The following is a 23,137-nucleotide window of genomic DNA, read 5'->3' as shown; positions in this document are numbered from 1 at the left end:
AGACAGACTTGAGGTTACACTTATTTCCAAGAAAAAAAAAGGCAATTGCACAATATAAAAAAAATTATATTAAAGTGTCATGAACAAAACATTTTAAGATTCGTGAAATAATTATTTACGTAATGATTAACAGTAACTATGGAGTTACACTCGAGACCGACAGAAGAACATGTGGACTAGAGAAAATATATACATTTCAGATGTCATATTGACCGTTAAGGACATAGAGTTGGCTTGGGTAGGACATCGCTCGAAGGGATGATGGCCAATGGACAAGACTGGTGAGTTCTAGATTTGAAAAACCTAAGAGTAAGACTGGTGAGGTCAGTTCATTCGCAGATGGTTTGTGGCACTTCAGTCCTGTACTGTGGCATGGCAACGGCATGGGGCCTCGAAACATTCATAGAATTTTTGGCTGCTATAAATTTCCACATAAGCCACTTCGCTGAACTATCATTTGTGGGCAGGTTGCTTGCCTTTCCTATACTTTGCACTCCTATTGTGTTTTTATATTGTTTGTTGTTATAACGTTCTGACCCGCCCCTACTGGACATTCTTGGAAAAGAGCTTCATAGCTCATCGGATTTCTCCAGAATAAATTAATATTTTGATTTGATCATAAACTATGATTGCAATATTTGCAACATGCAAATATGAAGGAGACAAAGACATCCTTACTTTTGCCAGCAGTCATTTAAAGTTTGTTTGAGAAAAGGTTATGTGTCAAAAGTTTGATTGCATATATTTTGTACCACTGACACCCATTGACAATTTGGGGTTCCTGACATGGAACAATGACATTGACTTCTCCAAGACAGAGGTTCTCTGCAAGCCATCTGGCTATCATGAGAGATTCGTTCATGAGGCGATCCACATATACAAACACAGAGACAATTTTAACCGAGAAGATGGATTCTGGCTTAGCAATCATTGGAAGGACGTAATAAACCATTTCGATACACATTAGGGTGGGTAGAATAATACATAGTGTTATGTTGAAATGTATAAGGTATAGGGTGGTTTATAGTAATAAAGTATATAATTTAATGTTGGGTTTATCTATGGCAGTATATAGTATGGTATATGCTCGTGTGATGTAAGAGAATAAAGTTTAGATGGAAGCATATTGTATAATTTTTACGACGTAGAATTGTAATGTATTACTTGCTGTTAGTAACTCAGCTTATTGTAGAGTATAGTAAGTATACTGATGGTGCTATGCAGTTTATACTTTAGTTTTTTATGTAGTTTATACTTTAGTTTTCTACGTGGTTGTTTAGTAACTGCAGCTACATATCATTAACATTCCTTTCCTTTGTTAATGCTACTCCCTGCACCCCCCCTTGGTGCTGCTGATCCTGCATAATGCATGGGCATAATATGACTTTGAAACCCCCCCCGCCCACCTCCTACGCAATTACCATGAATATGCTAAATTCCTCTTCATATGCACATTCTTTTTGTTAAGGCGCTCTTCCACCTCCAACCCAGTTTATATATAAGCTCCTAGCTTGGTAGTGTCTCATTCTTCACCTGAAGACGGCTGCTTGCGTTGTAGCCGAAACGTCGTGAGAATTATTTCATTTTATTATGTTTTATTTTATTATTTTATTACTTCCCTTCTACGTGACTTTACCGAAAGAACCAAGAAGATGGAACAATGTTTTACGTTCATTTCAATATTGTATATTATTAAGGAGGTTTCTTTACATTTGTGTATGTATAAAAAAAAAGGAATCCCATGAGAGCAAAATGTTCAAACAGCAAATGAAGATCTGCACAATGAAGGCAAATTTACTTGATAAAGTTTGCCAGGACACTAGCTTGGTCTTGAAAACATTCACGGCCATCAATTACTTTCAACAAATTAGACTAGACGGCAGAGTTAATATCTCCTTTGCGAGTGCACATGTTGGTACAACATAACATCTGCGTAATCTCTGGGGCCGAACTGACTGTGAGGCGAGCATATCCCATAAGACCTCCAAAACACGAAGACCACTTCGCGCTCGCCCTCGTCGTATGGCAAAACTGTCAAAACAATGCCAAATGCTTGCTGCTAATTCCAGTCTAACTGCTAGTTCGTAGATCACACTGCAAACAAAAACCACGCCTGTCAATACTCGCGCCATACGATAAATATAGCACTCAGCGGTCGAAGTGGCTAGCGCATTGCTCTATGAAACTGGCGACCTGAGTTTGATTACCGGCGATGGCTGACACAATGGAGAGTGTGATATTTGAACTGATCCCGGTCCCCCGAACTCGCGTGCACCCATCCCGCGCCCCACCACCCCCACACCCCTTCACCAACCTGCACCGACTGATTCGCCGAAGTAACAACCCCCATGCATCGTGATCATGCTTATATGTATGTACTGTATGTTGAACTTCTTTCGCACCGTACGTAGCCAACTGTGCAAATCGGAGGTGCATGAGGTTTGCATTGAGATTATGCAAAACACAAAATATTAGAATGTTCACAATTTATATGCCCCAGCTTGTGTTTGTGTACGGATTTTATATTAAGGGCAGGTGGGTGAACAGACTAAACAAATAAGAGAGAATAAATGAGAAACAATGAAAAGGGGACAAACGCATATTCTTGAATCAAATCATGATCCTGAATAATTACAATTCACCACATTTCTGCGGGGGAATTGATCATCACATGGCTACTGCAAATATTGTTTTTACAAAATAAACTATTTCCGCACCTCCGATGAGCATGGCTGGCTACACAGGGTGCAAAAAAAAGTTCAACATACGTACATTTTTTTTTATGTACAACACATTTTTTTCATGATGCGCGTTGGCAGTGGTGCAACAAGCACAATTAACAAAAAAAGTCAACACATGGCACACAAATGATGTATGTGATTTGAAGGACAATTGCCCGAAACATCGCCTCTCAGATATATTTATTTTAAGGTTGCATTGTTATTGATGAATGTATTGTTATTTTTTTTCTATACATTCGGAGTGGAAATGGAGCCCTGACAAAAACGGAGATTATCCGACACAAACGTAGACACGGTGCAGCCAAAGGGTGATGTAATGTGCACGACACATTTACACAAGCGCGCTCTGCGTGCTAGAATAACATGGCGTTACGTGATACAGTAACCACAAAAACTACCCAACTCTATAGCGGCGACGCACCTAGACGATGAAAAATAGCAGCCAAAGGCAAAATAAAAAAAACCACATTCAAAACCCAACGCATTTCATCTTTTTTGTTCGACTGCACACAGATTTAGAACACCTGCCGAGTACAGCTATCCAGTTACATTGTTAGGAAGCCAAGCGTCCGATTCACGTTTGGACTTGGCTCGCGGTGTGACAGCCCACTCACCGTGGAGTAGATGGAGGACGTGCTGGACACAAGGGAGAGCGAGGATCCGTGAACTGCGGGGGAAAGGCAAAGAGTAAAATAACACAAGTGTGAATGTACTGTTCTCGTGTGGCACATATCTGCCGGTCTACCTGGCTTTTGTTTAGTCTGCCGTTGTCTGTCATCTCCTCGATTTATTTCGCAATCGCTCAATCTTTGTCTTTTTTTCTCGCTCTTAAGACAAGGACCGCCTACATTCCATAAAGTAACCCATATACAGACAGATGAGCCACATAGATATCTTATAGTGTATATACAAGTGTACATACGTGATAAATATAACAGTTTTCCAGACACAATTTGAAAGCAGGTAATGACGTTCACGAGATGACTCTTTAACTTTGAATGCGTTCGAAACATCAACACAGTTAAAAATCTAGAAAATAAGGTTACATATTTGAAGGGAATTGAATATAATGTGAATTACAACAGTATGAATATAGAACTGCAAAGCGTTATGTTACATACTAATTACTTGATGGCATTCAAAGGAATGCAGCTTTAAATATATCTACCAGCCAAATTGGATTTATTTTGGAAAACAGGTGCATTGTGTAATGATGCAGATTTAACTGCGGATGTACAATTGTGACAACTGTTGGTTGTTTACAATTTTGACATTTTTCATGCCACCTGACACCAGACCCACGGCACTGAAGGAGCTCCCCGTCAATTTGGATGTCAAACACACCGTCAAATACGCCGACCTTGACCAACTTGGGCCAGCCAACGTGAGCCACTGATGCTTCAGGATGTGCAAGCTTTTCTACACTGAGTAGCATGGAAAAACCTTGGACCACACCAAAGCGCGTCTCAGATTTTTTTTTTGTAAGCTCAGTGAAATCAGGAATTTTCCATCTGAGAGCAAATTTGGCCTTGAACATACCCAGCGGAGTGGAATGCGCATTGATGGCTGTCTGGGTAACAAAGGATTATGATTTTGACAAGTGTACAGCACGTGTTTCTCAAATAGCTGCACGTCAATGCTGTCCAGTAGAGAACACTTAGAAGTTTTATTTCTCATGGCTATGTATATTTATTGTTTTCCACAAAGCTTGCTTGCGAATGACTGACTTTTTATGCTAAATCCAATCTGTTTGCACGTTCAGTGCTCTAATTCATTTCTGCAAACGGTTTCTTTGATCGTACTTATTCTTATTTCAGAAATTGTTATAAAGAATAATCAGACAAAAGCACATGTGTAATTTTCAAAAGTCCATTATTACATTGGGAAAACAAGTTAATTGTTACGAAACTTTAGATAAATGTAATCAAGAAAAATAACATTTACAGATGTGGATTCATTCATTATTTACTCGCAATGCCCCGTGCATATGAATCTGCGTTAACTTAATGCGTGTATAATTTAATACATGTTAAAAGTGCAAAAGTAGAGTTGGAACAATTAATCAATTAAGTCTATTAATCTTCTAAACATTTGGATTGACAATTTTTTTGTATCCTCTAATACTCAGGCCCATTTCAATACTGCAGCCACCCTCACACCCTGCCTCCTGAATGCAGGAAACCCCGACAAGCCACGCCCAGCACGACGCGACTGATGATGCCAGCCGATGATACCACCCAGACTTCCCCATTACCCCCCATCCAGCGGCACATGTGGCAACAGCAACAGGACTTAACTTGACAACTATTTTGGTATTATCTGATAATTTGAGTAATCATACAATAATCGTATGTAAATAATCGGATATGCCAGCTCAATAAAATATAATGATGCCAAGCCATCTCAAATATATCCTTGCAAAAAAGCACCAAAGCTTTAACTTACTTTACCTCCTAAATTCTTGCCATCATTGCAGCATAGAAATATATCTTGAAAGTTGATCGATAGCCTCGCGATCTCACTCACACAAAAATGCAAAGGGGATGACCCTGTGAATGGAAATGTATTGTGCGCCTATGACACTTACACATATCTTGCGTACATGCTGTTTGAGAGCCTTTGGAGACCACCATAAAACCTGTCCACTAGCAAGCCTTAAGGGTGTCAACTGATCCTGAAATGCCTTTCGCAGGTGAGACTGAATGAATTCAAAGGAAATGTAAGAGATTCAGGTTTAAACATATATATGTTAGCAATGGTCAGCCTTACTGCAATGTTGTAATTTTAAATGCTTCTACAAATAAGTTATGACAACTCTATTTGCGTAAGAATAATTGTGACTATGCAATATTTGATTAAAATGTGTATTTGTTTAAATAGATGTGTTGATTTGAAATGCATATTATTGCTATGACGAAAACATAAGACTTGAGATCAAGACGTGCGTGAAGAGTTATACGTGCTAGGGGGCAGTGCAGAAAAACCCAGTGTTGTACCGTACTACTACGCTCAGACATCTGTGCTCCCCGACGTCACCAACCCGCACGTAATAGCTGTGGCAATTTGGGCGGGGATGGAGTAGGATAAAAAAAATTAACCCGTAAAAACAAAGTTTTTCACTATAAATCCTTTATATGCGTGGCGGCTAGAGTCCTCTCGTCCTCTGGCTTGAGATGGCTGCCACCTATGGGTCAGATGATTGCCTGCCACCATTAAGCAATTGGTAATTAAATATAATTTTATTTTTCCTAAAAAGTGTAAAGTTATGGAAAAAAATTTTCACGAAAATAAATTGTCACGCACAACGAGTCTGTGTGCAAAATGTCAGCTCGATTGGATCACGGGAAGTGGGTTAAAAAACGACCGAAAGATTTGCATGGTCGTAAGCGCGCAAGCAAGCAAGTGAACTTAATATAAAGGATTTAACAAACTCTCTGTGCTCGATTCCATCTACGGGGGGGGGGGGGGACTTGTCAGTGTGGTGGGCTGAAGTGGTGACACTGATTAATATTGCAGGCACGGGATGTTGATTTCACAGTTTTCGTTGTGATTAGCGAAGTGTGGTCAAACAACTCCCACGACCGCATAGTGTGGGGAAGAAGTCCTCACCCACCAATGGGTTGACAAAAGGGCTGTACGTGAACACACCAGTGAATAAAGCATCACGATGCTAAAGGTGTCTCGGTCGACACTGTGCGGGAAACAGGAACTGCATTTAACTTTGATGGAGCCGTGTGCGTGGTGTTTGAGGCAGGCGAAACGTTCACCCCGCCCCAACGTGGGGACTGGAGAAGAGGCAGAAAAACCATTACCATGCCCCAGGCCGTTAAACTATATTTGCTATAACCTTACCTGCTTTTAAACGAATTATAGTTCTTTTCAAAGTTTACAGACGGTGTGACTTTACGCTTTTTTTCTCTGTCTGTGAAAAGACGGTCGTAAAAGTCGACGTCCGTAAACCACCACCCCAATTGGTGGGCCGTCCCGTGGCAGGGATGAAGGTCTTCATGGGTAATTCGTGGTACAACATCACTTGGCACTTTGTATCCAAATAACGAAATACACTGTAAGCCTAAAATGCAGGACGTATGGCGCAAAACAACCCTTTTGTTTCGGACCCAAGGCAACTGATCTACTCACAAATTGGGTGAAAAAAGCAATCAGGGCAATGTGAATAATTGGAAACATCGTAATGTGAGTGATACATGTAATAAACATGAAAACACTGGCATACAAAGCTTGCTCTGTCACTGCCATTCAGAAGAGCGTCAACTATATTTTGAAGACGATAAAGATTTCAACAGAAAAACAACAGTGAAATAATGTTTGTTTTGTGTTATGTGGTGTCCCTGGGGCCATCGAGTGCTGTACATTAACTCTATTATTTAATAAATAATATAAAATTAAGAAAAATAAACCAATGAGATGAAACATTTATTTGTGTGTTTAGTTTGTTGTCCTTCCCCTGCACCTCCGATTAGCACGGTTGGCTACGTACGGTGTGAAAGAAAATCAACGTACGTACATCTAGTTTTCTCTGGTATTCAGGTGTCATCGACAGAGAAAACAGCAGGTAAAAACTACACACATTTTCAGAGGCGGCACTTGGTGAACGCTTGGATGCAACACTTGTGATGTAGCGCTCCACTGCGATGTGTGGGTCGTACCACGTGTTGCTCAGCACGATGTGCAATGGTTCATTCTACATTCTGGGAGCTCCTTCCAAGAATAATTTTCTTCAGGAACTGGACTCAGTTCATAAACTCATCCTTTACTTCATACGGCTGACGCTGATGTAGAGCAACAACTGTGAATGTACGTCACGGTGGTTGAGCCGGATAATTGCCTTCAGGAATCAACAACATCCCTCGCCGTCACTACTACCACCACCGCTTAAAAGCCGTGCGAGTCCTTTTGGACTCGCGCACTTAATCTCCAACAACTCCGTTTCTAAACGGTACACGTGAAGCGAAACATCGCACCGAACAACGTGCGGCTCGACACGAAAACAAAGGGCCATGCCGCAGGCGCACACGCCCACAACAAAAAAAAACACCCGACGCGGTCGGTTGAAACTGCGCTCGTGACCGTCCGCTGACCTTCTTCGATGCCATCACGGAAGGAGCCGGAGCGGCTCATGCCCCGGTGGCGCTCGTCGAGTGAGACGGAGCTGTTGCGGAGGCGCGTGTCGCTGCCGCCGTACATGTCGTAGGCGGGGTCGTGCGCCGACACGCTGTTGGAGCGGAACACGTTGGGGTACGACACGCTGAGCTGGGAGGCCGCGTTCGGGCTCACTGCGTGGTGGGCAACGACGAGAACAACAACAGAATAACAATAACGAAAATTATTGCAAACAAAAACGTGACCACAATCAGCGTCGGATACATGAGCATGGCGGATATTCGGGTACGGTTGTTTTTTGCAACTCAAAGTTCTGCTACAGGCCTTCGTTCTTGTTTACAGTAAAAATCGAATACAAATATTTTTTTTAAAGTGACCACAAGACAACACAAAATGCTCACATATTGAGATTTTCATGCCGATTTAAGATTGTCTAGCCATTTATTTGGACTACTCGTACTATTTTGAATGGATTGGGTTTTACTCCAAAGTTGAAATAAACAGCAACAAGCCCCTTCTGGATGCAAGTCCAATGTCACAATGACATTTAAGATAATTAACAAATGATACACTTTGTTTCCTGCTCCAGTTAATCAACAACAATTAATTTCCAGTCCATTTGTCAGTCGCTTCACATGCTGTGTGCAGATTGGTGAAGTTGGGATGGAATGGTTGGAGGAGGTGTGGGAAGGCTCAGACATCGCTCACCACTAATACTGGCGATGGCGAGGAATCAACTTCAGGACACTAGCTTGATAGTTCAATGTGACACCGCTATGCCATCACTCCATGGAAATTCATAAAAATCCATTTCAATTCATATTTCTACACCCAGTGCTTACCAGTCAAATCCCCATTGCTACAACACAAGCACGGTAAAAGCAATGAAATAAACAGAGGATGTAAATATATATAAACTCTGACGTATGCATCAGATTCAGCATCAGAATATTTATCCTGGAAAAATCCGATGAGCTATGAAGCTCTTTTTCAATGATGTTCCAGCAGGGGCAGGGGTCACAATTAAGTGAACCGCACCTCCAATTAGCACGGTTGGCTATGTACGGTGCGAAAAAAGTTCAACATACATAAAATACATGAGATTCAGTTGGCCTCTTTAATAGACGGTGACCTCCTTGCTTGAACTAATATCCAGCCCCGGTGCCAGACCAAACCTAACCACACCAGCCAAATGACAAAGTGAAGCAGGGGATTGTCTACCCCGGCAATAACAGGCGACGGTGTAACGGAGCACGATTGTTTTACCGGGTGGTGGGAAGTGGAATCGCGTGCCGGTTGGAGAGGTGATGGCTGTGGCGGAGGTCAGGGGAGAGTGTTCGCCCGTATCTTGCAGTCCGCCGATGGAGTATGAGCGCATCCACTCGTCCTGGCCGCGTTGCTGGGATGGCGTGCACCTGCACACGCACATTGAGACGTGCGAGGGCACGCGCGCATGTAGAGAGCCGTATGCCCACACGCTCACAGCAAGTTGGGGCACGCACAGACACGTGAATGGGCAGGATATTTACACGTGCACACACGCTCTTTGAATGCACACACTGACATCCTATAATTCAGATAAAAGCATGAAATAATGGACGAAAAAACATTCAAGTGCTCTTAAAGATATGTCTGGAAATTACACAAAGATGTTCACGTGAAAAAACACGGTAATTTGTTGTACAATTATATACTTCCTACCATTAAGTCTTGTCTCTTACAGACACTTTTTTTTTAAAATTTGGCTTTTAATTTGGTGGCAACATTGAAAGCATATTCTACTTTGACATAAATTGAGACAGACTTATTAAAGTTCCGGGTAAAAATATCCCTCAAAATGACAGTCTAAACTGTATGATGTCAATAACTGTCCTTTAAGACGAGCAGCTGGACCACCCAAATTAATACCACACTTGTGCGGAGTAGCACCAACATGTGCGCACGCCAAAATGTTCAATGTCACATGCAGTACGTGACCTGCTGCCACCCAATTCCAGAAAATGTTTGGTATTTCCAATAGGCCGTAATTTTGCTCACGTTGTGTAGACACGATTTTGCTTTCCATCGTGAACATTTGTCGGAAGGCAAAGCCATGCACACGATCTAGCTTTGGCCATTTCCATGGAGCATGAATATTGTGTAAGAGGTGAGTTGTTGGCAAACCCTAAAAAGAGAAGGCAATTACTCAACTTTGAACAACTGGACAGTGAGAAAACACCACTCTGAGCTGTAAGTAAACAACCGCTCAAGTGACGTCAGGTAGCTTAGCAAACAGCCCTGCAGGTGATAGGTGGGTCTGTCATTGAGCAATGTTTGGTGGTATTTGCCAACCTACACAACAGGCAACCTACACAACAGACTGCTAGGATAATCACCCCATGATGAAAAAGAAGTTCCACGCACTGTTTTAGCACAGAAATATTTGCTCATCAGCCAACAACTTCACTTGGATGATAGTAAAAACTTCATATTAGGGGAGAGGGGAATCTAGCCAGATAGCACCTTGGTAAGTACACTTGATGAACAATGATTGATGTGGTAAGTACAATTGAGGAACAATGATTGATGAACAATCATCAAGTGTGCTTACTGCCAGGGTCCACCACAAGAGGCTGATCAAAATGAGTATCACTTTGCCCTGTAGACAGAATGGCCAATTTCATTGTAATGTGGAATTTCCACTTCTGGCTCTGGGCGACCAGAGATGAGCACCACCAAAATTGCTCTTTTGAAGCAGGGAGACATTGTGACTTTGATTTGAAACCCATACAAGTCACCTTCATTACAATTACTCAGTCACCTACCCTTTACACACACAAAAACACACATCCACATGTCCCGTGTATGCAGACCTGAGCCACCATGCAGAAACACAAAATGTCATGCGAAACAAAACAAATGGGACAGCTGGCAGCACCAAAGCAACTTGACGAGGGCCACAATGAACAGCGGTGGGTAGGAATTGCACCAGGATCGTGGAGGGAGAAGTAATTTTAACTTCCCCACAACAAGCTTCTGTTTAACCAATGCCCCATTGCCCTCTTTAAAACGAGGCAAGCGTTCACGGACGTGGGATTTACACGCTGGGAGGTACAATGGTACAATAGATTCCCCTTGTTTAATCATTGAAAAAAATATATATCAATAACCCACAAAAAAGGTACACTCCATGGAAAAAGTCCCATGGTAGTAGAGCTTTATTTAAATTTATTTATATTAATGTCATCGTATCTGTGGGGTATTTCCTTTGTTAAATTTTAATCGCGGATGAAAAATGGATTATAAGCCTCTCTGGTATCATGTCTGCAATCTGTCATGAGAGATATACGTAGAAAATGTAACGTACGCTGTCGCAGCTAGAGAGCATTAATTCAATTTAGCAAAACCATAGATATCTGCTTTTGCTCACATAATGGCCGATTCCAGCACAGATATGATACAACGCAACCTGACTCTCAGGTTAAGCAGCCGCATTGGGTGTTCGATCCCGATCCTGACGCCTATATATTTGGAGTTTGCATGATCTCCCCGTGGCCGTGTGGATTATTTCTCCTGGTCCTCCGGGTTTTCCCTCCACATTTAGAACCATGCTTTGAGATAATTGCGATGATTTTGCTGCAATAGATGTCCAAATGATAAGCCACTTTGATGAGCTATCATTTGTAGCCAGGTCGCTTATGAAAAACAAGTTGATACCTCAATGGGCTTCGTCTGGTAGGATGGGGATGGTTAAGTTTTATTTGTACGTGTTTGGGTGATTTGTTTACCTTTCTTGTACTTTGCACTCCTATCGTGTTTTTACATTGTCTGTTGTTGTAACGATCTGACCCGCCCCTACTGGATATCTATGAGAAACAGAGCTTTATAGCTCATCGGATTCCGCCAGTATTAATACATATTCTGATTCTGGTCCACAGCAGTTCTGGAAAACAGGATGACAGCAAAAACCGACGGACCAAAAAGCACTGGGAGGCGCATACTGGAATGAAATAAAGAGAGCGCAAAAAAGGAAATGCTCATGAGCAAGTGGGAAGAACACCTCGGAAGGAGATCCACAGCCAGTTTAACATCATAGAGGGGGGGGGGTACCTGAAGCCCTTTTTAGGCAGGGTGTTCCTGTCAAGAAGCAGAAAGCTACGAAGAAGGAAAAGAAGGGAAGAAGAAGCCCAAAGTGAACAACAACCGGGTCGTGTTCTGGGGGGAGGTGGAGCTCAGAGGCACAAGGATCTAAACGGTGCCTCTGACCTGGCGAGGGTTGGGTTTGGTGCAGCGGAAGAGCAACGTTGGCAACCCACACATTCACGATAAGCAGTGGCAGTAGGGCTTGAGAAAAGAGGCCCATTAGCACACTGATTGGCAAGTGTGCCAATATGTGCAACAAAATCACCGTTCCTTTGCTTGCATCACAAGTAATATACATGGCAACACAATAACACATGTTACTGGCAAGCGATATGACCAAATGCCGAATTAATGTTCTGCATGACACAGATTCTTATAGGCTTGACTACATTTTTTTGGCAGGGCCAAACACATTTTTGGACAGAGGCCATCATGGAACATAATTTATTAATGTTTGTATGTACCCGTGTAGTAATTATAATTAATATGGTTCTGTTCACTTTAGTAGAATATCAATAACTTGTGTAAGAATTTATAAAAGTGCCGATTGTCGTGTCATTTTACAAAATAGTGGTATGTGTCAAAGAATAATGCCACTATTTATAACTACCTGGGATATGTGATTGCATTAAATTATTATGTAGGGCAACTGTGGAGAGCAAACAGTTTATTAAATGTTATAGAGCGAGTTTGAGGACATATGGATGCAGACCACAGTGCCATAATATACACAAAGTATATTGCTGTCATTGGCATAATGAATCAATACTGGCTAAGCAATGCATAAAAAATACCTTCAAGAAGATTGCTACTTAATAAAAGTTGGTTTCAAGCATAAATAATGCAATGGGTCATATAGTCACATCCGAATTATGATTACAGTGCACAGGTAGTGTTAATGATGTGGCCACGGTGATTTTTTTGTAACTTTGATAATATAAAAAAAACTTCCAACTACAAACCAACCCGTTGACCACATTTCAGGCCCTCAATCACAAGCCAAAGACAATCTGTCCAGCACTGCCACTGACTGCTGCCGCTTGCTGTGGGGTGAACGCATGCTGCATGCAGATGATTCTACCAACTTCCTTGCTGCACTCTACTCTCAGGCATACGTTTCAAGTGCCCTCCTCGACAATAATAATTATCGGCTTGTACTCCAAACACTCCAGCCAGACAACTTTGAGGAGCATGTCCCAAAGGCTTGGAATATTCTTATTATTTTATTCACTCAGATAAACAGTAGAAAATGGTAGTTTGTTAAGTTTAAGAGCAGGTAATGGATACATTTAAATATTTGAATTTATTTCAGTATAGATGGCAATGAAATCAATTATGCTTTGAAATTTATGTAAAAGAAAAATGCAAACTCACTTATCCAAGATGTTCTTATTCTGAAGTTGCCTGAAATACACAATTTAAAACTCATCAATGAAGATTTCGTTTTACGCAATTATTAAATAAATAACGTTTTTCATTCACGATGTGACAACATGTTTATCTTGACGCACAGTTCCAGCTTTGGTATTGCATCCTCTCTGGCTGAGTGAGGAAATCACTGAAAGTGAACGGCAGCTTCGGAAGTTCACTCCGTTGACCGAGGCACTGGAATTTTTAAACCATGACTGCACCAATTAGAGCCAAAACCAGGATAACCCCTACACTGTTAATATCATTCCAATGTGTTCGACACCGACAGCAAACACAAATAATGACTTGTGAGTGGAAGACAAACCCCCCCCCACAACTCTTGTCATCAAAACACATTTGAGGATGGCGCCACAAAGACAGAACACTGCAAATATTTTGTTAAAAATGTGCATGATTAATCAAACACCGACTTGGAACACAAATCACAAATGAATGTCAGAAGGTCATGCCGATGTACAAATTCACCCTATGAGTCAAAGCATACTGACGGATGGCACAATAACATTCGGCTTGTTGTCAGGCCCCCTGTAATTACATTCTGCCATTGCAGTTACCTGTCTTGTCTCCTAGGTAAAGTGTTGCTGATAAAATGCGTGCTTGTGGTTGGGGAGGAAGGGGGACTGAGGAAGGAGGGAAGAGGAATAAGGAGAGAGCAGATATAAAAAGGGCTGAAGGGAGAAATATACCTTAATGCGCATACGTAACATTCTGGAACATATCTCATCTTGTTAAACCAGTAGCAGGGAAAGAAAAAGGTAGGTACAAGCAATTATTTAAAAGGGATTTACAAACGACCATCACCATCACCTTCAAGAGAAAGTATTTAAGAAAATGTAAGCCGAGAGTGCTTAAATGTTATAGATATTAACGCATGCAGAATAAACTTCAAAAGTACTACACTTTTGGTTAAAAACGTGCGTAACGCAAATTAAGAAGCACAGCTGGCGTTGTTCGTCACCCCGGCAGCCAAAGGATGACATCCGTACAAAACTTCCGGCAAACCAGGGTGTCACCGTGGGAAGATGAGGCCTCACTCACCTCTCGGACATGGTGGACTTAAGGCTGCTGGTCCTCACAAACGAGCACGGGCCGCTCTCCGGCTTGGACGTCGGCGTCAAGCAGCCGTGCGGCACCGCCGACTGCCCCCCGAACCCAGCAGCGGCGGCCATGGAGCTCGAGGCTCCGGAGAGAGCCAGGTCCAGCGGCTGCCCAAGTGCCGGCTGGTAGAGGCCGGTCTTTCCGGCGGCCGTCGGAGAATGCGCAAGTCCGATTCCCCAAGGCATGCCGCCGCCGCCGCCTCCTCCGCAGATGCCCATCGGGGTGGGGATGGAGGCCTTAGGAGGGCCGGGACTACACGCGGAAGAGGAGGAGGTGGCAGGCGAGGCTGGGGAGAGCCCCGAGCTGGGGCCGCCGCTGCTGTAGCTGCCGGCCATGCTGCCGTCCACGGGCGACGGAGAGTCGGTGCTGCCCTGCCGGGCCAGCATCGCGTGTGGGTTTGAAATGATGGTGGAATTTTTCAAGTTGTCGCTACTTGTCATGGCGATCTGCTTGGTGCTTTGTTTTCCTCCGAATAACCTGTGGAAAAGGAAGGTGAATTAGACAACCGAAATTGGATGATGGTAGACCATTGCCGCTCATGATTTAATCAAAACTTATTTTCAGAAAGTCGACAAAAAAATGCTGTTTCAAACGTTAGAAGATGATTGAGGGATCGCAGTGCATACCAATGTAATCACAATGAAACTAAGTACCTCCATGATTCGTTCTTGCTAACTATGATTTATTTGTTCAAACAAGATCAGACTAAAACAGAAGAAAGCACAACCGAAGTCAGCAGTCTTATTTTTCAAATTCCGTGTTAACAAGCAGCTCGGCTTATAGCCATGCTCACTTGGTTTCGGCCTTACCTACGAAGCGTTGGGGAAGAAATGTCAGGACACTTGGGCACGGGCTGGGTGGGGCTGGGCGATGCGAGAGCGGGAGTCTGCGCGGGGCTCAGCTTCACGGAGCAGCCCGACGCCACACTCTCCGCATCAGAAGAAGCCGCCGCTCCGACCGCGGCGGCGGCCGCCGCCTTCTCCCGGTCCGTCTGGTTCGCCGGAGTCCGCTCTCTCTCCGCCGGCACCGACCCACCCGTCGACTTGTCTCTCTCTTGATGCTGCGCATGGGCCAGCATGGCCGCTGTGGCGTGATGGGGGGGGCCGACGGCGGCTGGCGGGCTGGAGCGGCCCACGCCGATGCGCGACGGCTCTCGCAGTTTGGATCCTGGGGGACCGCTCGCCGACTTGCTGCTCACGTTGGAGTCGATGCTGCTGGTGCTGGAGCGGTTCCCCAGGCCGCGAATGTGGCCGCCGCTGCCAGACTTGGAAGGCCGGGGAAGACTCCTGTACGTCAGGGCGGCACGCGACGCCGGGTCGTCGTGAGAACCGTCGACGCTCGTTTTACGCCCGCCGATGCAGGCCCCCGCGCGGCCCGCGATGCCGGAGGACTTGGAGAGCTTCCCCACGGTGGCGGAACCGCTCGTGATGGTGGCGCCGCTCGCCGTGATGATGGTGCCGGGTTTTTTAAAGCCAAAGGCGCCGCCGCCCGTGGGCCGGGCGATGCCAGACGGCGGCTTCCTTCCCTCGTCTCCGCTGCTGCGGCCCGCGTCCGACGGGGAGCGCTGAACGGCGCCGCGCTTGGGCGAGAGGCAGCCTTTCTCGGACGCTTTCGCATCATCTGTTTTCCCTAAAGCAAATGCGGAATCTCATTAGCTCAGAATGACTCTTCAAACACATCACCGCATAAGGTTGCTGCACTTGTGCCATACTGCTCTCCGGTGTGTTTTCAGGTTGCGGCTTGGCATGATGTCTGAAAAATTTCGCTCCCACATGCCTGGGACTTTCTTTGGGAAATAACATTCGTGTGTATGACCTGAAGGAACTCACTTTTCTGAAGAAGAAGCTCCCAGGACATCATGCCAAACGATACACAAGCTCAACCCCAAAAATACATGGGTGAGTCGTTAAACAACACACCGACACAAGGGATTTACGCCATTGGTACCTCATTTGCCAGTAAAAAATATGATAATAGTTTTTTTACCCTTTATCTGGCAACAAAACTGACACCTTTTTTATGTTTTTTGTTTGCATTATGACTGCAGGTATTGTGGTCTATGCAAACATGACTCCTGGTAAAAAAGGTGTCAGTTTTGTTTGCCAGATAAAAGGGTAAAAAAACAATTATCAAGGGATTTACGGTTCAGCATCTTCACTCGGGTGGCATGGGCCAACACGTGCAATCGCAGGACAGCTCACCCGGCATCTTGAGGGCAGACGTGGCGGCTTTGCCCCGCGGCGGAGGAGGCGTGATGCCGACCTGCGCGCTCATTCCCCGGCGCCAGGAGCCCGTGTGCGCGATGCTGCCGGGTTTGCGTAGACCACCGGAACTCTTCTCGGACTCATCCGACACATCCGAGGGGTTGCGCTTCCAGCGTGCGCCGGGCTCCATCACTCTTCCTCCGTGCTCTGGGTCCACGGAGCCGCCCCTGCTGCTCCCCACGGCTTTCATGTCCTCTCCTGCCGAGCCTCCGTGCTGCCAGCCGCCGTTTCTGTCTACCCCTGAGCGCTTCTCATTGTCCGTACGCAGCTGCGGGAAAAGGCATCATCATTATCATCATCATCATCATCATCTATTTAAATGCCCTCTCACAATATGTGCATTTATTAATATTCATTTTCTAAATGCTTGGCAGAAAATTGCAGGGGTGGTGTTACAATCACGGTGTAGCTTACATTTATCTCTTTGTGCGTTCAATTAGTGAATAGGTTTTGACACAAAATGCATTTTGCAATACATTTTAAGAAAACGATGGGGATATTTTAGCAATGTTTTGAAGGATAATGTCCAATTGGCCACATCTTATCACTGAGTTCTAATTCCTAACATTTCTCAATTTTATTGTTCATAGTCATTAGAAATATTTGCAGGCTTAAGTAAGAGATATAAATAACTGCCTAAATAAATAAATAAACGGGATAGCACATCTATACCCTTTCTATATACAGGCTGAAGATTTCAAAGGCATGCTTTGTCCGGCTGTCAAGAGATTCAGCTGTGATTAAGACAAATGGAATGATATTATTTTGACCTGTTTAATGTCCGAACATTCATGCACAAGGCTGATTACCAGCTCTCAGAAACCCCTTTGGAGTTAAATGACAATGATTTATGTTGTTTTTTTCATCCATCGCAATATTTTTCTAATAATAAATATTTATTCTATAATTCAAAGATTATAGAAAACATTCCTTTGTGGTAATCAACAATTTCCACGACATATTTGCTTCAATGAAATGTACGTACAATTTAATGGTCATAGAAAAAACATTTTATCGTTAAATATATTTGAACAAAATAATTGTAGTCACGTATCGGGTTTTTAAAACGTATAAATAGATGTATTCATAATTATACACATCCTACACAGTAGGATGTATTTCAACCAAAAGGTATATTTTTTTCAAATCATGAAACCTCTTGAATGTGTTTTTATCTTGGTAGTACAGTATACATATCTATACTCCAATTAAAAGGCAAAGTAATAATTTATTGGTGAACAAACATATTCATATTTAGGTTTTCTGCTCATTTTATTCTGACGAAGCTGCAATGAGAATCCAAACAACAAAGCTTTAATACATTACAGAAACAATGTTGATGTGGAGCCACAACTATAATTAACGGTGGTTGAGCCATAAAATTGCATCGTGAGTAGCGAATGTATGGGCTAACCATACACTTTGTATATTTGGGTAACGCTGCATTTTCTTTCGCCGATTGCCAGGTCGATGCCTTGCCGATTGCTATGCCCAGCGTGCAACCACCAGGGGGCATGTGATCTCACAATCTCTATCTCAATTAGCCTGAGCCGGGAGGAACTAAAGTGCGTACTGTATTGGTAATTGCTGCTTTGTATGCACAAATTAACATGCAACCCATTTTGTGAAGCTAAATATTGCAAACTCTTAACCTTGACTTTTTTTTATATATATGCGCACATGCGCGAATCATAGCAGATCTCCATATGCCCTTAATCTATCGTGCTCACAGTTTAATCAATTTGCTTCGAGTATCTACAGGATATAAGAATAGGGTTTCCCCTTTTTACAAACAAAAAACATGCTCTGGTAGTATATGCATTGTCTCTGAAACTGATTGGTCCACACCAAAGACAGCTTTCTTTAGAGCCTAGTCTCAAACAGCATTAGACCAGAGGACGCCAAAAGGCGACCAGCACAAAGCCAATGCACTATCAGGACAATGAGAGCTCAGGGTGAGCAGCTACATCATGGGACCTCCTTTGCCAGTGTCAAAATATAAGAATAGGTTTTCCCCTTTTTTCTGTCAACAAAACAGGTGTTACGATGTTAAAACACCAAAACGGAAACCTTTTGCAAGGAATCATGTCTGCTTTAACCACAGATACTTGTGGTGAAAATACAAACAAATAACATGCTCTGCAACCGACGGCAATAGCTCTGTTTCAACACACAGCGGTTTATCGGCCTCCAGCAAGGGCAGCGGATGGAGAATGCGAGGACTCGGCACCACAACATCCTGAAAGTGTTGGAAATAATAAAATAATAAAAATAAAACATAATAAAATAATTCTCACGACGTTTTGACCACAACGCAAGCAGCCGTCCTCAAGTGGAGAACACCTGAGGATGGCTGCTTGCGTTGTGGCCGAAACGTCGTGAGAATTATTTTATAATGTTTTATTTGTATTATCTTATTATTTCCATTCTACGTGACTTTACCGAAAGGACCAAGAAGATGAATCCCTGCAGTCACGAAAGCTTTAAATCGAAAAATCCTGAAAGTGATCGTTTTTACACATTTTACATCGAGGTGCGTAGGCCATTGTTCCGCCGGTGAACGGACACGATTCTACAAACCACACACCAGCGATCTGTATTTCCAGTTCCATATATGGGGGTGGGTTTTTTGGTCTCAACCGACCTCTTGCCCCCTTGTCCCAAGCAGTCTCCCCCCCACCCCCCCGTGCCATTTAAAACCGCAGAACAGTCAGTGGATGATGGTCCACGCTTGTGTGCGACACATTACTGACATTAGCCCTTACGGAGCAGCCCAGATGTGGCCATTCATCACGTAAGTGGCTCCATTTCAGGAAGGCATTGATGCAGTGCTTGGGACCTTATGGTGCATTGGACGCTGTCGGCACAGATATTTTAAAACATTAAAGGACTGTGCCTGTGGGGGATTGTGTGGTATGCTGCAACACATGTGCACAAGATTTTTAGATAAAATTTAATTGAACTGTGTTTGCATGCACCGATCGATTGTTCGGACTAATCGGCTACCACAGGTATTCAGTGATTCCCGCACGGCAGGTGCAGTGATTTAGAGTTGGTCAGTGTAGTAAATAAACAATTAAGGAGGTGGCTGGGTGGTTAATGGATCAAATAACTTGTCTGCAAAGCTGATATTCTGGGTTTGAATATGGGCTACCACCCGTATTTAACAGAATTCTCAAGTGAAGTGAGTTGATAGCGAGCCAACTCACCCTGGTCACCCATGACTGAACAAGAAAACAAATAGGATTTTCAATAAATATCAGTTTAACACGTAAGCATATTTGGTTTGCCTGCCATACATGTACCTAAGTGTGTCTGAACTTCTTACGCACCATACATAGCAAACCGGTAGTGTGGGGGAAAAGACAACCTACTAAAACCCACTTAATTTGCGGTTATTTGAATGGATGGCAGAAAAATATTAAAAGAAAAGCTTCTTTTGTAGGCAAAAAAAACCAACGCACAGAAGAAGCAGCAGTGATTTTGCCTTTTTGGGGCAGATTTAGAGGCAGGCATTATATACTGTCTTCATGTTAGGTTTGGCACACAAGTGGGGTTGGCACCTGAGCTGCAATGCCTCACATATCACACAGGCTGTTAATTAAAAAATGTGATACACTCAATTTAATATATTCTTCGAGGTGTGGAAGTGTGCATTGCAGATACTGGATTTGACATTATTACCATCAAGCCAACCCTTATTACATATCATCCCCATTGCCTTTCCTTGAATACAAAGTAGTGTGGCGATCACCATAACATAACTGTACTGTACTATGTATTTTCAATAATAAATGAAGCAGTTTAACACATACGCTTTCGCGACCAATATTATTCATAAAAAAGGTTTTTGGGTGAGATCGCGTTATTTATATACGTGTTGCAACCCTCCACCACCCGACACGGCCAATCATTAAAAAAGTGTCACGTTGACAAAAGACAAATAGTTCACTACTTTAGCCCACCGGTGTGTTGAAGAGTGAATCGACATTTACAAGCAATAACCTTTCCCCAAAGTAACATAAAAAAAAACCTCCAACACTCTGAATATACAAAATACTGCAGGTGACGAGATAGAACACTGAAGGCAAGTGGAAGCTGGCAAAAAACATTTTGATTCCTTGCAAAAGGTGTCAGTTTTTGTTGCCAAAAAAAAGGGGAAAAACCCTATTAGTATAATAAACGAATATTAACAACAATTTCGACTTGAAACGTGCACAGTATTCACTCGCTCTCCAAGACGGACAATGACTCGGGAGGCATGAGGAGGAACCTCCGACAAGCGGGAAGGCAGCCACTTCCAATGAGCCGGCGCCAGCACATTGAATAACGTGCAAAATGGCAAAAGAAGCTGAGGAAGATGGCGGAAGAGATTGTGAGGTGAAATCAGAGAGAAAATGGAGTTTTATAGCTCATCGGATTCCTCAAGTATAAATACATATTTTGATTCTGAGTTCCGAGGCTAGCAAACTACTTAACAAGAGCAACTAAATTTCGATTTAAAGCTTTCGTGACTGCAGGTATTCATCTTCTTGGTTCTTTTAGGTAAAGTCACGTAGAAGGGAAATAATACAATAATTTCGATTTAAAGCTTTCGTGACTGCAGGTATTCATCTTCTTGGTTCTTCCGGTAAAGTCACGTAGAATGGAAATAATAAAATAATAAAAATAAAACATTCTAAAATAATTCTCACGACGTTTCGGCCACAACGCAAGCAGCCGTCCTCAGGTGAAGAGCAGGTCTGACGAAACATCGTGAGAATTATTTTATTATGTTTTATTTTTATTATTTTCATTCTATGTGACTTTACCGAAAACCAAGAAGAAGAGCAACTAAGAAAGTGAAAAAAAAGGAATGGACGAAAATGGGGGAGGCCTTTGGCCAGAAGTGGGAAGTTACAGGCTGATAACATAAAATAATTACGATTAATAATTCACTTTGGGTGACGCAATGTAATCATTTGGTCAAATTTATATCGTAAATGAATCCACCACCCAACATAGCCAATTATTTTCATCAAAGCCAACCAAACTACATTTTTTAACGGCCCAATTGTTATTGTTTCAAGTCACCGGTACGTTGAATAACAATTCTCACAAACAAACGTAGCAATCGCATAAGACATTTCGCTTGAATCCGTGCCAAGCATCTTCAGGATAATATGGAAAGTCAGGATATCAACTGTCAGGCGGCGAAGGGACTTAAGATTAAAACTTGGGCAGATCAGTGCTTGGGCCTCACCCAAAAATCAATTGTGATCTACAACATTGGCCGCAAGCACCGACGTATTAATTAGACGGAGAACTAATTGGTGCTGGGTTCTCACCTTGGCCTCCCCCTTTCTGCGAGCGGTAGCCGGCGTCGTGGGGTAGGAGCTGACCGAGGAGCTGGTGTGGATGTCGTCCGTGCTCACGTTGTCGATGGTGTCGCTCAGTCCGCTGCTGATTGAACTATCGTCGTCCCAGCTGCGGCCAGGCACCACAACATTCGATTTGGGAAAGAGAGAGAGAGAAACAAAACACATTAGAAACCACAACACAAGTGGCACAATTCTCTATGGGCGAGGGAAACATGATTCCAAATAAAATGCTCGAACCTTTCCCAGAAAGAAATATGACTTCAAATTAATTAGCATTTATAAAACTGTCTTTTTACAATATGCTGCAGCAGCATTAAATTCATATTTATTTCTTGGTACTGTACAATTTTGGACAGCAAAATGAAAACAAATTGCATGGCAATATTCTATCACGATGGCGCAACACTGTGATGCTGTAAATCTTACTTGAAAATTAACAATGTAACACCTATTCATTTATGTAATATTACAAGGAACATACAAAACCTCTCCCAAAGGGTGATTTTCCTAATTTGTATTCTTCGACATGCACATTCCGTTGAATTGCATTTTGTCTTAGAATCGCACGAGCTCATGAATAGAAAATCGTTTGCCACAAAATAAATGTGCCTCAATTAAACCCAGAGCGCCACAACAATGCGATATCACAGCAGGTATACACACACGCGAGATCCATCGGCCTGTCTACTCCGGCACGGAGAGTGTGCTCGAAAGCCTAAGCCCAATATCTGTTGCGCAGCGTCGCCGCGTCCAATTTCCCCCAAGTCACTGGAGCAAAAGTTTTATTAACGGGAAAAAAGAGGGCCTTGCTTTCTCGCCTCACACTATAGCTCTCCCTCCCCTGGATTATTTTGGCACCAAAAGCACTTTCGCCTCACATTTGATGAAGTGATGAAAAGCAAACACATAACCTGCGAGATAAAAGCAAGCTACCTTTATTATATAATCCCCACAGAGTGTGCACTCTGTTTCGGTACATATATTTGTCGCATCTATCACG

The 23,137-nt window shown here is 43.1% G+C and overlaps 1 protein-coding gene across 20 annotated transcripts in view; it reads right to left on the bottom strand.

Annotated features, from left to right (window-relative positions):
• Nucleotides 1-23,137, bottom strand: part of LOC144933856 (neuron navigator 2-like) — a 280,032-nt gene that overhangs the window by 43,523 nt on the left and 213,372 nt on the right. For 12 of the 20 annotated variants that reach the window (XM_078859085.1, XM_078859087.1, XM_078859069.1 and 9 more), the window contains 10 exons: nucleotides 22,105-22,243; nucleotides 16,715-17,045; nucleotides 15,323-16,142; nucleotides 14,454-14,990; nucleotides 13,970-14,035; nucleotides 13,359-13,388; nucleotides 11,952-11,996; nucleotides 9,129-9,277; nucleotides 7,841-8,035; nucleotides 3,356-3,408 (listed from right to left, as the gene is read on the bottom strand). In XM_078859085.1, the coding sequence (XP_078715211.1) occupies nucleotides 3,356-3,408; nucleotides 7,841-8,035; nucleotides 9,129-9,277; nucleotides 11,952-11,996; nucleotides 13,359-13,388; nucleotides 13,970-14,035; nucleotides 14,454-14,990; nucleotides 15,323-16,142; nucleotides 16,715-17,045; nucleotides 22,105-22,243 (2,365 nt within the window). The remainder of the gene's footprint in view (nucleotides 1-3,355; nucleotides 3,409-7,840; nucleotides 8,036-9,128; nucleotides 9,278-11,951; nucleotides 11,997-13,358; nucleotides 13,389-13,969; nucleotides 14,036-14,453; nucleotides 14,991-15,322; nucleotides 16,143-16,714; nucleotides 17,046-22,104; nucleotides 22,244-23,137) is intronic. The other 8 variants (XM_078859084.1, XM_078859090.1, XM_078859074.1 and 5 more) reach the window with 7 other exon arrangements.

Source organism: Lampetra fluviatilis, chromosome 8, assembly GCF_964198595.1.
Source record: "Lampetra fluviatilis chromosome 8, kcLamFluv1.1, whole genome shotgun sequence".
Lineage (NCBI taxonomy): Eukaryota > Metazoa > Chordata > Hyperoartia > Petromyzontiformes > Petromyzontidae > Lampetra > Lampetra fluviatilis.
The sequence above is the reverse complement of the archived record's forward strand: the minus strand, read 5'-3'. Positions and strand labels throughout refer to the sequence as shown.